Below are 13,820 nucleotides of genomic sequence, written 5' to 3'. Positions count from 1 at the left end.
CCAGTCTTAGTCAGCTTTATACACCCTCACCCCCTCCCTGTTCTTTCCACTGACCATTTAGTAAATATACTGGGTTCCAGAGCAACACATGGGTAAAGCCATAAAAGCACCATAGACATCAGAAAGCCAGTGTGATTATTAAGAACGTAAAGAAGCCAGTATCCGCAATTAATTTGGTCTGAAGTGGAGAATAGTTATCCCAGTTGTACAGTGTGTTTAATGTGGATTTTGTGAATGTATATGTATGCTTTCCCGGCGTATACAGCTGGCTAAGAGTTCTCGGGCTTCCAGCCGGGTGGCGGTGTCTTCAAACTGCGACGTTTCGACGAGTGACATACTCATCATCTTCTGGCGAAGTGCCGAGACTTTGCGGATGCCAGTCCCTTTATACCTGCGGTGTGCCCCCCACCACCTGGCCGCGGGAGGCTGGGTCTAGATTTTCATTCATTTTATTGCTGCTTATTGCTGTAAATTGATTTGTACATAACTGCACTTATGTTTTTAAGGACATAGAAGCAGTTTCCTCGGAACTTATTTTCTGTTGACTCTTTAATGTCATATTCGAGCAAAAAGCAGCGTGTATGAAGGTAATAAATTTGAGTGATGTTTTTCGGACATTGGGAGGCATTTGTCAAAAATTGAACTCTATAACTTCGGAAGCATAAAGACTACTCTTTCTAGACACAGCAAGACAAAAAAGATTAAAGAACATAGAGTTGACATGTGGGGCCACTAAACTACCAAAATATGGGATCCACAATGTTCTAATGTAATTGGCAGGTTCACATATTTTGATAGGAAAGGATTGAGGCTCCTGTACAAAAAGTCCAAGAAAATAGCAGGATATGATACCAATTCTTGGCTGAATCTTCCATAAAAATGTAATTTATGGCTAGTTGAACATGGTCTCTGCAAGTTGAACAATGAATTTTCTGCTAGTTTTGAAAAATACAGTTGTCACCGTATACATTTAAAAATACCATCAGTAGTGTAATTCAGCACAAACAGTTGTTTAAGCATACATAAGCAGGGGCTTACAAGCTAAGAGTACCTTTCACAGTACCGCATGCATGTAGGTGATGAAAACGTGGGACCTCTGTCCACGAGAGGCTGTAGAAATGAAGCCGAAGGAGATCTCGAGCTAAAACATTGTAAATACTCATCCCAGACATTGTGGAAACCTTCCATAACATTTCAGTAGGTTCAGGAATTGTGAAGCAGGAATCTCTGGTCTGCGAGACATGGAATGACTGAGAGTAAAGATGGAGCTCAGTAGGTATGTGGGAATGCCGTGTCGTACATCACGTGTGTTTTAATGCAATTCACAAAGAAGGTACCAAATAATTAGAGCTTTCTCCAAAAATATGTACAACACAATTATTTCACAATTGCTCGGAACTGATAAAGCTGAAACGTCAGTTCGAAGTGAATAATAAAGATGCAAGAATGGGCTTAGAGTACAGTCGAGTGATGCAAACTGGTCTCGTCGCAGGAGTTGCAAGACGTCGGCGGCACCCCCGTAGTGAGTGCACGCACCGACGCACCGGCTGTTGAGGTAGTGCACCGCCGTGAGCACTTCCCAGCACTGAAGGGTTCGTCAGCCGGAACTGCTCCGGGCTCCGGCTCTACAGTTACCGGTGTTACCGGCCCACCGTCAGCGGCTTCTCCCAGGAGGAAACCGCCGTCGGCACCGACACCTCCGGCGCTGGTGTCGCAGGAGAAGCCGGGGTTGCCCACTGCAGCCTCAGCGCCGTTGCAGCAAGCTTCGGCGTCGATAGTTCCTCCCATCTCTGTGGTGAGTGTTTTCCTCTGCCTCTTGTCAAATTATCTGTTAGATTTATTTAGTCAAATGTGCTTACGAAATTTTATGCGTTGTATATACTAAGTGGCTAATTTCGTGAGACTTGCGGGTTTGGATGAGAGGATAGTACAATGTGAAAAATAATCCTTCCATTTTAATATGCATTCTCAAGTGCAAGTCAGACTTCATTGCACACTCTGTTATTTGACAAACAGTGTAATGCAATCCCAATACTGGTTTGCATGTTCAGTGTACATTTGTTTTCTGGCAATTTGGTAAAGTGCACACGATATTCAAATATCCAGATGTTGATTGCTGGGAGGTTAAAGTCATTCTTAAGTGACCTAACACAACACTATCAAAGTGGGGGTGGTGTTTCACAAGCAATGAAACATCTCCCCCACCCCCTTTTTTTCCTTGGTCAGTTTTTTGATTGAAGAAAATGGGGAATTTGTTAAGAGATGACATGGGATATTCCTGCTTCAATCGCTATAGTTTTTGAAGTTGTGATAGGTGGCAGCACTATACACAACCTTTAAAATGGCAGACATAGTGGAGGTCCATTCAGAGCGGAGAGCTGTCGTTCGGTGTCCTTTGGCAGAAAACCAGAGCACTGCAGACATTCGTCGGCACTTTGCGGTGAGACGTCGGGCAAGGCATGTCACCATCATTTAAGATGATTGACGGATCACACCCGCAGCACAACTATACATTTCTGTCGGTAGTGCTTGACATATTCGTCCACCAGTTGGGCAGTTCCTCACCGCCTGAGAGAGAACTGTTCAGGGCAATGAAGGACCTTCTCTGTGGAATTGCTTACATGTTACGAGGCGGCTTGTGACAATTTTTTGTCAAACATCGTTACATGAGATGTAACGTGGGTTTATTACTGAAATCACACCTCAACACCTCTCCCCAAAGAAAATGTTCCAGTCCACACCCTCAGCCGGTAAAGTCTTGGTGACAGTCTCCTGGGATTCTGAAGGGGTTATTCTGTTCGATGCCCTCTCTCATTGTGCAACGATAAACTCTGAAGTGTTTTGTGGCACCCTCAGTAAATTGGAGAAATGCCCTCGATGTGTTCGTCGCCATAGGAATGCAAAGAAACTACTTCCTCTCTGTGACAATGCGAGGCCTTGCACAAGTCCGTGCACCTGAGAGGAGCTCACAAAAAATCTGTGGACTGTTCTTAGTCATCCAACAATCTAGCCCAGATCTCGCACTTTCAGACATACATTTCTTTTGGCCCAACGCAGGGTGCACTCCACGGGAAACAGTGCACGGCTGATGTGGCGGTTATTGATGCAGCAAGATATTGGCTTTGATGTCGACCAGAAGGACATCGTCGTACGTATGTAAGGCCCTCCCAATAAGGTGGTGTAAGGTTGTTTCATTTATCGGTTATAATTTTGGAAAAATAATGTTCTGTAGCCATAAGAGTGTGGAATAATATGATGTATTAAAATCGTAGAAACAACCAATGTGCGCCCAGAAAAAACTAGTTGCATTACTTATATAGCGCCCCTCGCAGATGTTATACATATCTGACATCACTTTCCAAATTTATTGGACAGCTATAGTGTGGATTGTACCCCAAATTTGTTACACATCATTGGTAAACTACACAGACTTCGAGGAGTCTGTGAATGTTCAACAAGTGGCAATAATACATTATCCACAATCAATAAATATTGGATTATAAATTTACACAAATGATTCTAAACATTTGAAAGTGCTGTACAGTAGTTCTGCGCTGACTGACCGAATATGACAGCAGCTCTGCAGAAACTGACTTGACAAACGTTATTTAATGATCATATGGCGCGGACTGATTGTGAATTTTTCCTTCATGGCTGGCACAGAAGACTAAAGCTGGCTAGATTGTTCTTGAGTCAGTTAAAGCTGTAAACCCTTTCATGTAATTCCAGCGTATGCAACTGAATTCTCTGATTTTAAAGATGGTGCTGAAGCATTGTTGCAGTGCATGTAAGAAAGATTTTTGAACACAGAATGATCGAAGTGTCCCATATTCTTGCCTCTCAAATAACTATTGTAAACTTTTACTCTGGAACAAAACAGTTGAAAAATATTGTCGTATTCGAAAGAATAATGACCTTGGCTGATATATCTCGTGCTTTCTCACCTGAAGACCAGCCATGTTAATCAGTTGCAAAACAGAAAAACCAATTGACGATGTTGCCATTTCTGAAGTGCAAGTATTCTACAGTAAACTTTGCAACATCTGATACCAAGAATGAGTTTGTGTGAGAAACAGAGAAATATTCCATGATATTTTCTTATTTTATTGTAAAAAAAGTAAAATAAATTAATGGTTTTTGTTGACTACAGATCTACCAGTTTAAAACATTACTGCTGTATTTCAGCACTTATATTATCACAAATGATACATAGTGACACGGTATTAATGGCAATCACTTCCCTGGTATGGAACTTAGAATGATCTCAATAAATTACTTATTTTGTAATTTGTCTCATAATTTTTTTTGCAGTGGTGAGATGAGCAGCATGATTCAAATTTTCTGATATAAATATTTTAGTAGCTCACATTTTATTTTAGTAGTAAAATTACAGTGTTGTATTTTCAAAATGATTACTTTTTAAGGATTTAACATTCTAGAATTCTTATGATTACAGTAATTTTGAATAGTACTGACTTCTAAATACAGCTTCCAGAAAAGATGTTGAATAGAAAGAAGGAAGGAGGATTTTTAAATAACGTGTGTCACTCCTAATACAAACAATTAAGGGTAGTTCTATTTTAGAGTCAAGCAGTTTTCGTGGATAATAAATTTTGAATATTTCTTTATGTCCACTGTTTCTATGAAAAAATAAATAAAACATTACTTGTGCTGTTACAGTTTGTGTGAATTAAAAGTTGAATAACATGATTGAGTACAGCTTTAAGAACAATCTGGAGTTTCTGTGTGTACACATTTATGTATTGTGTTTGTAAAAGAGAAAGCTGAAAAAATAGTATTAATTGTGGGATGGTAATATAGCAAGTGAATGTACTTAACATTGTTACGTGAAATTGTCTGGCTGCAGCTTTCCTCTTTCCGTACCTCTCTGAACTCCGAGCACTGTGGGAGTGTGGCAGTTACCTTCCTTTTCCTCCTCACCCACACAACCTCCCATCACCACACTGGAGTGTTAGTCGGGAGCATGGCTGGAACGCCTGCGACCATCTTCGGCCTTCCCGTTCCGATTCACCCATTCACCCTTCCACTCGGCAGTCGAGAGTGCTAGGCACAAGTGTGGTTGGTGTGTGTTTGCTAGTGTGCCACAGGTTGGTGAGGCCTGATATAAGTGGCATGACTTTTTGCTTTATGTGGCTGTAATTATTATATAAGTGTATGTATGCTTTGACAAGTACCCGATTTTTGGCAGTGACAGCTATTCGCCAGTGACTGGTACATTTGTTACTTACTAAATTGCACTTAGTCCAAATTACAGTGGCATTTTTACAGAAATATATCAACTTCCTACCCATATACGGAAATTGTTTCAGCAGTATCGTGTGAATGTTGCCACGCGTGCCCGCCCGTGTGCGTGTATTCATTCACGTTTGTGTCTTTATTTACATTTTTTTTTAATTATCTGTTCGTATAGATCACTTCCACATGGCTGTCGAAACCAAAAAGGCTAAAAGTGAGAACATACAGACAGCGAGCCAGTAATTATAGCCAACTAAAAGCAAAATTTTGTCATTGAGAGCTGTATCCAGCTGTGACCCCAGTTTGAAGAAATGATGTGAAGGCACTATTGCCCAGTATTCAGTGAAACACCTGTTCCTCATCCTTGGACAGCTGTTACGTGTACTAGTGCCAGTTTATGTGTCCACAATCAGGAAAGATCCAAATCCTGATTGCCATCCACTGGCTGGAAGTTAAGTGTTGCCCGTAATGTCCGCAGGCGTTCCACCCGCCGCAGCGCTCCGGCACTCCGCCGGTGGCCCCCTCGGAGCCGGCCCCGGCCGTCACCGTGCCGCCGGCAGTCGCACCGGAGTCCGCCCCGCAGGCCCCCGCCCCCGTCCCCGCTCCCGCCCCCGCACCGGCTCTGCCGGCCCTCGCCAAGCCCCCGGCAGCTCCTCCCACTCAGCCAAAGGTAACTCCACACGCGCAGGCAGCGTGCTTGGGGAGGACAGAGAATGGGCCAGCAAACGGCAGCGTGCAAGTGAAAAGCAAGAATTTGGTAAGCATGTGGTAATGCCACACAGTGATATAAGTTTTCTCTTGCAATGTGTCTTACCAAGTTGTTGGCATTCCCTTGCTTCGTGAGGCCACACTTACTAAACAAAATGAAACATTGTTAGGAAGAATGACAGGTACCTGTGGTGATTTACGTGTGTTGGGGGGAAGGGGGTTAGCATAGTCTGGTGATTAGAGGAAAAATTCTTAATAGTTTCATGTTGTTTCAAAAGGATAAATCACGTTATAAAACTGTAAAATCGCCAGGAGACAGAGTATCAGCCCCCCCCCCCCCCCCTTTTTTTTTTTTTTTTTTTTTTTTTTTTTTTTTTTTTTTTTTTTTTTTTTTTTAACGTTTTCCATCCTCCCTTCTCAAATCTCTCTCTCTCCTCCCAAAGGTTGGAAATGTACAAATAATTTCTTCACTTTTGAATCTATCTGTTGACAGTACAAAGATTTCATTCGTGACAGGAAGCACTGTCTCACTGTCATTTCATTGTAATTTTATGGTTATGTGGTTTCACTGTGCTATGTTAACACATTGACTGCTAATTACAAGTTCTCTCTTACGTGATGGCCTGGCCGCAGGCGCCAGATAGAGAGTTAACTTTTAGGAAATAAGTTCTGTGTAAAGGAAGATACAAAAACATTCGTAGTAAAAACATGTCATTTACAGGTCTTTGACATCGGGGACAGATATGGTAAATAGTCTGAACGTGGCAAAACAGCATTTTTATTTTCACATTTAGAATAAATGAACAGAAAAGTTTGTACAAATATTTTAGCTTTAGACCTAAAGTATATACTTTCGTTTTACTAATGGTAATGAAAATAGTTTTTTAGATTGATGATACGCCTTCACAAATGGGACAAAAAGTACCACGATTGAGAGCTTGCTCCCCCCACAGCTTTGTTGGCCACATTTTTTTCTCAGTGGCATGTATTGCCTGTAAATAATGAAAGATGCTATCTGTCCTGATATTCTTGTGGGTGTCTGGCTACATATACCACCCCCGAATAAATTTTTCTCTTAAAGCTAGAGACTTGTACTCCTTCCTGCTGTATAAAACTGATGGATGTTGTGCAGTCAAATTTCTATTAGATGTAGAGCAAGTTCTTTCAGCCATCTAATAGTCTTTGCAATGCTGAATAATAGGGCAAGGTTTTATCAACACATGCCATTCCATTTCGCTGTCCATGACTATATTTGGTTTCAAGACAACTTTGTTTCTTCAGTTGTGAACTTTCACAATTTGGGCTGGTGCATTTTTTCTTCAGTTTCGTAGCAACTAACAAATTTAGATTTTCCTTTCTGTTTGTGCATAGTGTTCCACACACATTGGCTTTGTAAGTCAACAACAGTTTTGTAAGTGCTAGAGGATTATAAAAGTTGTCCATATGAAGCATATATCCTTTGTTCAACAAAGGTTCCATCAGGTGTAAAACAATTTCAGATGGATGAATCCGCTGGGCTTCTCCTGTGACTCGGCACAGCAGATTTTTATTTTGGGTCCCAGACCTTTAGATTTACGGAGTTCATAAAGTTTTACACCATACTTGTGTTTCTTCTTATTGATATACCACCTGAAATGGCCGCACCACAAAACCATTGATTTGTCAGTGCAGAGATTGTTGTCTGGAACATAATAATTACTCATGATGCTATTGAAATTAGCAAGACTGGTCTAATTTTGCAGAGTTGGTCATAGAATAGGAATGAATTGTCTTGAGAAGTGCAGGTATTTTAATAGCAGCTGAAATATGTTTCTATCAGTCAGAGATCTGAAGTATGTGACATTGTAAGGACTTCTTGTGCTACAATAATGTTTTGTCAATGGAAAACACTGAAGTCTTGTGTGCAGCAACAGCTCCAGTAATACTTTCATTTCCATACCATCTGTATCCATCCATGTCTACAGCCTGGTTGATCTTATCCTCTCACATTTTTCTGGTTCCTAGTGTGCATGTAAATTTGTTTGTGCACTTCATGACATCAGGAACTGTTAAGCGGGAGGGGGGAAGGAGGAAATAAATCAACAAGTGCCCCAAAATTTAGTAAGTCCAATTTCCATCCCCCATCCTTGTTGAACACAGGATCTCGAGGAATGTCACTCTGCTCACTAGTTTCATATGTAGTGCCTGCTATTGGACTACCCTGGTCATCGTCTCATTGCGTTCATTGTTGTCTGCCTCTTAATGCTCACAGGAACATGGTTCGTAGAGACTTCCATCATCTGAGAATGCGTCCCATTCTGATTCGTTCATGTTAGCTGTTAAAAAGTTCTATATCACTCAGTTTCCTGTTACTACGAGCCATTTTATGAGAATAATTGGACTCGTATAATGGCAGGCATCAGTGAACCATCTGTAACAAAGAATGAATAACTACAAATACTTTGTTCGTATTGTTGAACATACTTTGAAAGCATGCAAACTGGTGACCAATTGTAGTTGGCAGCTGAGCTGAACTTTCTCCTCTGTACGCAAACTAAGAGATAACTCGCAGGCTCTGTTTTCCTTCCAAGGAAAAAAAAAAAATTTAACTTGCAAAATTTATCTACAAATGACATGACAGATAAAACTGTATGAAGATCTTAATAAGGCTTATAGAATCAGTTTATTCATTTTGGCCATGGCAGCCAATGTATTAAAGCAGCCCCAATCCTTTCTTTTACGAATTACTTACAAATCCCTACTGTCCTGTTTCTACAAACTAAAATCTGTTTAAGTAATTGATGGATGGGATGCCACAGTTTCCTCGAAAAACTAGCACCAAGTCCCCGTGTAAGAGCTTTGGGGAATATTGTTCATTTGCACTGAAGTCTAAATGATGTGTGTCCACTGCCAAGTAACTTCAGTTTCAGCAAGCACTTGCTGATCTTCTGCCAGTCATTTGGGCAAATTAATGTCAGGGACTTGCTGCAAGTATTGCCAGAGGTGTGCCCACTGAAGTTAATTGTGGGGTAGGCAAGTGGAAGGTCAGTCTCCTGCTTAAAGAAACACTATTGAACTAACTAAAATTGGAAGACTTCAGTTTGAAACAAGATTTGTTGTACTATGAAGTATTCAAAACAAGATACAAAAATTAACCAAGCTGTATCGAGATCACCAACTTGTAATTGCAGCACAGTTTTTTTGCAAACATTGTCTATTACTTCTGTTACAAATGGAATACATTTGTGTTTACATTAACTTTACAAAATCGGTTATGATTTTCCTGTACTGTCGTTCTATTTCTTCTTCTGCTGAAACATAGTAATTGATAAATTCATTTTGCATTTCCTCACCTAATGGTGACCACTTATACACGTTTAGAGGTTCCAGTGTTACATTTGTTTCGGCCCACCTGTCTTTGGACCATTCTCCTTTTCACACTGATACTAAACGCACACAAGTTATGAATGTTGGAGAAAAAACTTGCAGCAACTGACAAGCTTGGCAAGTACTGTCTTAAAGTTTCAAGAAACAGTTTCCACTACTTTAAGGAATCAACCTCTGCAAGTTCAGGAAATTGAGATAATTGACTTGTTTGGGCTGTTCTCACGTCAAAGAACTTGCTCGCTTCAGCAAGCAACGTGCAGAACTTTACTTGCTAGTGGACTCACCTTAACAGTTCTTGTTTTGATTTGATATTGCAATGATGAGCTTTTTGTTGTGGATACTCCACGTTCAGTGCAACTGAAATTTCGGAGAAATATTCAGTTGGATGTGTCTTAACACGAAATTTAATTAACAAACATTGGTAACATGGCCTCAGGAGCTTCTAAACTCAGCAAGATCATTACTTGTCAATGATGATAGTTTTTTTAAGAGCACTGTACACTTAATGCAGGTTTCTACTTTTCGTCTGTTTTAAACATACTGCAGCCTGCTTCATGTGTCTATGTTAGTGATGACGGATAAATGTGCCGATGGTTCCAACATGTTACATTGAGTTCCATATGCATTCAATTTTTGACTAGAGACCTGTCATTCTTTCTGAGTACATTGTAGTTTACGGGGTTCTTTGTCACTTCGATTTTCTTATTTAATACATAAGAATTCCTTGCTTTAAGAGGGATGTCTTCATGGATTGAATAAAGATAAGTTCTTGGGGAACTTGGAGCATTGATGTTAATTGACTAACATAGGTTACATCTGGCCCTCTGTCCATAATATTAAGTTTGTAATTTAAGTAGAATAGCATCTTTGTGTGTGATCTCTTTTTATTGATTTATGCTTGTTATACAAATGTTAGTTTTGCCATCTTCTCAAGTCAGTGTTAGCAGCCAGGAAGACAGGTGTGTGATGAATTGTGTACACTCTTACCATGGGACACATTTATAAACACTTTCATTGAAATGTAAGCTAACACTGTCTTCATTAGTTAAAGATTGGTTTATTTTGTCACATGTAAACAGTACTAAAACTGGTAATGTAGCCATGACTATTTTGTGACCACATTTGCTGTTACTCAGTTGTGACGATTTATTAAAATTTATGAATTAAATTTATGGAGTCAGTCTGCTACCTGTCACAGTTCTTTGTTATCCTGCTTAAATTACTTTATTTTTCCAAAGAGTATAAAGGCCTGGCCTCATTGTCAGCTATATATGACAATTCAGAAACATTTAATTCAAATACACACATTGTACCAGATTATTTATTTTACGCAGATTGTACCAGGTTATTTATTTTATCTTTGGTGTCCATTGTGATCGCCTGCAGAGAAGTAATACTGAAACACATTTGAGAGATAATTAAAATGTAGCTCATTTAAGGGCCTGTTGTCAACGTGAAAATGGAAATAACGATTCACTACACTTTTCCTCATAATTAGTTGATGTATCATACTACACCCCCTCCCCTCCTCCCACCCCTCCCCTCCTCCCTCCCCTCTCCCTCCATCCTCCCCTCTCCCATCAGTAGCTCTGTGGATTTTGTTGTTCACTGTACATGAAGTATTGTTAAGTACAGTAACACACAGTTTATTGTAGCATATCATCACTGTGCATTAAGACATGTGGCAAGAAGGCAAGGGGGGGGGGGGGGGGGGGCACTCAAAGTTTGACTTCACAGTTGATGTGTTAGTGTTGGTGATATAACTGCACTTCAAGAACTGATAAGTTTGAAATTGTAGAGTAATTATATGTTTATTGTTGTCACATATATTGACTGACAGTAGTATTTCTAGAGACAGTGATTGCTTGCCCAAGTGTGTCGAATAATTTACTAAGTAACCTTAGCATAGTGAGTACAACTGAGTTTTCTCTGATAACCATCTTGTTTCTAGAATGAAATTTTCCCCCTGCAGCCAGTGTGTTGCGTCGATACGAACCTTCCTGGCAGATTAAAACTGTGTGCAGGTCAGAGACTCGAACTCTTGAGTTGTGCTCGGGTAACTCAGTCGGTAGAGCACTTGCCTGCGAAAGACGTTGGCGGAGTTTGAGTCTCTGTCCGGCACACAGTTTTAATCTGCCAAGAAGTTTCGCCTTGATACTGTTGCATAGTGTGTCATTTGTGTACTTCACTAGCTAACAGTAATGAAAAAATTTAGAGCATTATAGAGTTGGAAGGAGGAGATGATTTGCTAATTCTAATAGTGAGTGGGTGGATATTTACAGTTCTGTGTTGACAACAAGCTAGCAAATGAAATAAGTGCTCTCTAACTTCATACACTGTTTTCTTTGCAGGCAGTCTGTAATGTTGCCAAGGCTGTAAAATTAGTACATTATCACATCAGTATGTTTCTATATTAGCCTGACACTGTCATACTTTCAAACATGTCACAGAAAAGAAATGATTTAAGCAGTGTAAAAAAGTTACAGTGAAGGTCTTAATAAGAAATTTTACAAAGTAGACACCAAGTGTGTGCTAATAAGAAAGCTACCTAAAATTGTCTTTTGTTTCAAAGCAAATTCGTCACTCCTTAGTGTGTGTTTATTGCTACATGTTAGTTGTTAGATTTGTCTGCTACTGTGCATTTCCCTACTATCTGCCTTCTTAATTGCAATAATCATATCTCTCTCTCTCTCTCTCTCTCTCTCTCTCTCTCTCTCTCTCTCTCTCTCTCTCTCTCTCTCTCTCCCCCCCCATCTCCCCCCTCTCTCCCCCCCCATCTCCCCCATCTCACCCCCCCATCTCCCCCTCTCCCCCCCCCCCATCTCCCCCCTCTCCCCCCCCCTCTCTCCCTCTTCTTCGCCAAGTGTCAAAATTAATGTTTTTTAAGCAAACACTTGTTCAGGATATAGTTTACATGAAACTAAGATAAAGCAAGCTTTTGGCCTAAAACATAATGTGTATTGACAATTAAAATGCTGCATAGGGTCATAAATATGTGCTGTTGAAAACACTGTTCTGTGCTTTCATCACTCTTCATTTCCCGTTTCAAATCTCTCACCCCACTGCTGAAAACATTAAAGTCCTGTTCATTTGTAGCTGTAAAATACTATATTCAGACCTAGATTGGATTGAGATGGGAATCATCACACTATAGTTTCTGCATTTACAGCCGGTGGTAGAATATTTACAATGTTTTGTATAAAGTATGCCCCATAAAACAGTGACTTACTGATACTGCAGAAAGCTCATCTGATATTTTTAACATGTATTGTCCATTGGCTGAACTGTCTTACAGTGACTTAAATTGTATTCCGTTTGATATTTGACATCCAAAGTTGTAACAATACTTTGCTCTCTGTGTAGATAAAAAATCATTTCACAGTTTGTCTCCTACACAAACACCGAGTGTATCTAAAATTCACTTAAAGTTAATAGTTCAGTAGTATTTCCGAAGTTTTATTGTGTCCTATGTCAAACCATCTGCCTCATTAAAATACATTTTTACTTGCCAAGATAACTTGTTCAACAACAAATATTTACAATGTTTGATGCCAGCTGTGTAAAAGCTCCAAAAGTGTGTGGTCCCCCCCCCCCTCCCCCTATGCTGAAAAGTATCTATTGCGTATTTAGCATAAAGTTTGAAGAGTGGATCTCCTGTATAATTCCTGTAAAAATTGTAAGATTCATATTTCTTCATATTCACTGAGTCGGTCAAATCCTGGTTTTAATTTTAATTGGGCCCAGAACTATGTTTTTGCTTGGACAAGGCAAAATTATTGTGTCTGGAAAAGTTCCCTGCTTGAGAACTGGGACTCACTGCTTTGCGCAGCCAACTGGCAACACGGTGTTGCTGGCTGAAACAGTCTGACCTGCTTGGTGTCAAATGCCAACTTATTTCAACTGAACTGTAACTATAAAGGTGTTGCTCACAGAGCTGTAAAATTTAGATTCATTTGGTCCTGTATCCCCCTCCTCTCAACCACACCTACACAAACGTGTATATTTCCAAGTTATTGTTTATCTTTACAATTGTCATATTACTCTCCCAGTAGCAAAGATTGATCAGTAGAGCTACCGGACATGACAAAAAAATTTTTGTGGAAAAATTCTAATTTGACTCTAACCTCCGTTTTTCGTGCTTACGGCGCCCCCTCCTCCTTATTTTTACTTTGAGTTGCGGTGTAGTTGTCAAATAACGCTGTTTTAAAATAGACTGAAAATGTAGGTAGTAGTGTCGAGATTTTACAAGTGCGTCTGACTACAGGTGCTGGGGCCACCCGCAGTGCCGGCGAGTGCGGATCTGAAGCCGCCGGCGGTGGTGTCTGCGTCTTCCCAGCAGGCGCCACCCCCCGTCACAGCCTCCGCTCCCAAGAAGCAGGGGCCACCACCACAGGTGAGCTGCAACCTGTTTACTTAATCATATCTCTTTGTGGTGAGGTGTGTCACTGGCACAGTCTTTCCTTGTACCTTGGGACAACCACTGGTAATAT

At 40.4% G+C, this 13,820-nt stretch overlaps 1 protein-coding gene across 13 annotated transcripts in view; it reads left to right on the top strand.

Moving 5' to 3' along the window:
• The window catches only part of LOC124554092 (eukaryotic translation initiation factor 4 gamma 1-like), a 656,327-nt gene that overhangs the window by 487,019 nt on the left and 155,488 nt on the right, over nucleotides 1-13,820 (top strand). For 11 of the 13 annotated variants that reach the window (XM_047128148.1, XM_047128144.1, XM_047128153.1 and 8 more), the window contains 3 exons: nucleotides 1,493-1,795; nucleotides 5,735-6,013; nucleotides 13,595-13,723. In XM_047128148.1, the coding sequence (XP_046984104.1) occupies nucleotides 1,493-1,795; nucleotides 5,735-6,013; nucleotides 13,595-13,723 (711 nt within the window). The remainder of the gene's footprint in view (nucleotides 1-1,492; nucleotides 1,796-5,734; nucleotides 6,014-13,594; nucleotides 13,724-13,820) is intronic. The other 2 variants (XM_047128150.1, XM_047128156.1) reach the window with 2 other exon arrangements.

The sequence above is a fragment of the Schistocerca americana genome, chromosome 11 (genome assembly GCF_021461395.2).
Source record: "Schistocerca americana isolate TAMUIC-IGC-003095 chromosome 11, iqSchAmer2.1, whole genome shotgun sequence".
In the NCBI taxonomy this organism is placed as follows: domain Eukaryota; kingdom Metazoa; phylum Arthropoda; class Insecta; order Orthoptera; family Acrididae; genus Schistocerca; species Schistocerca americana.
This window is presented reverse-complemented; position numbering and strand designations above follow the sequence as displayed.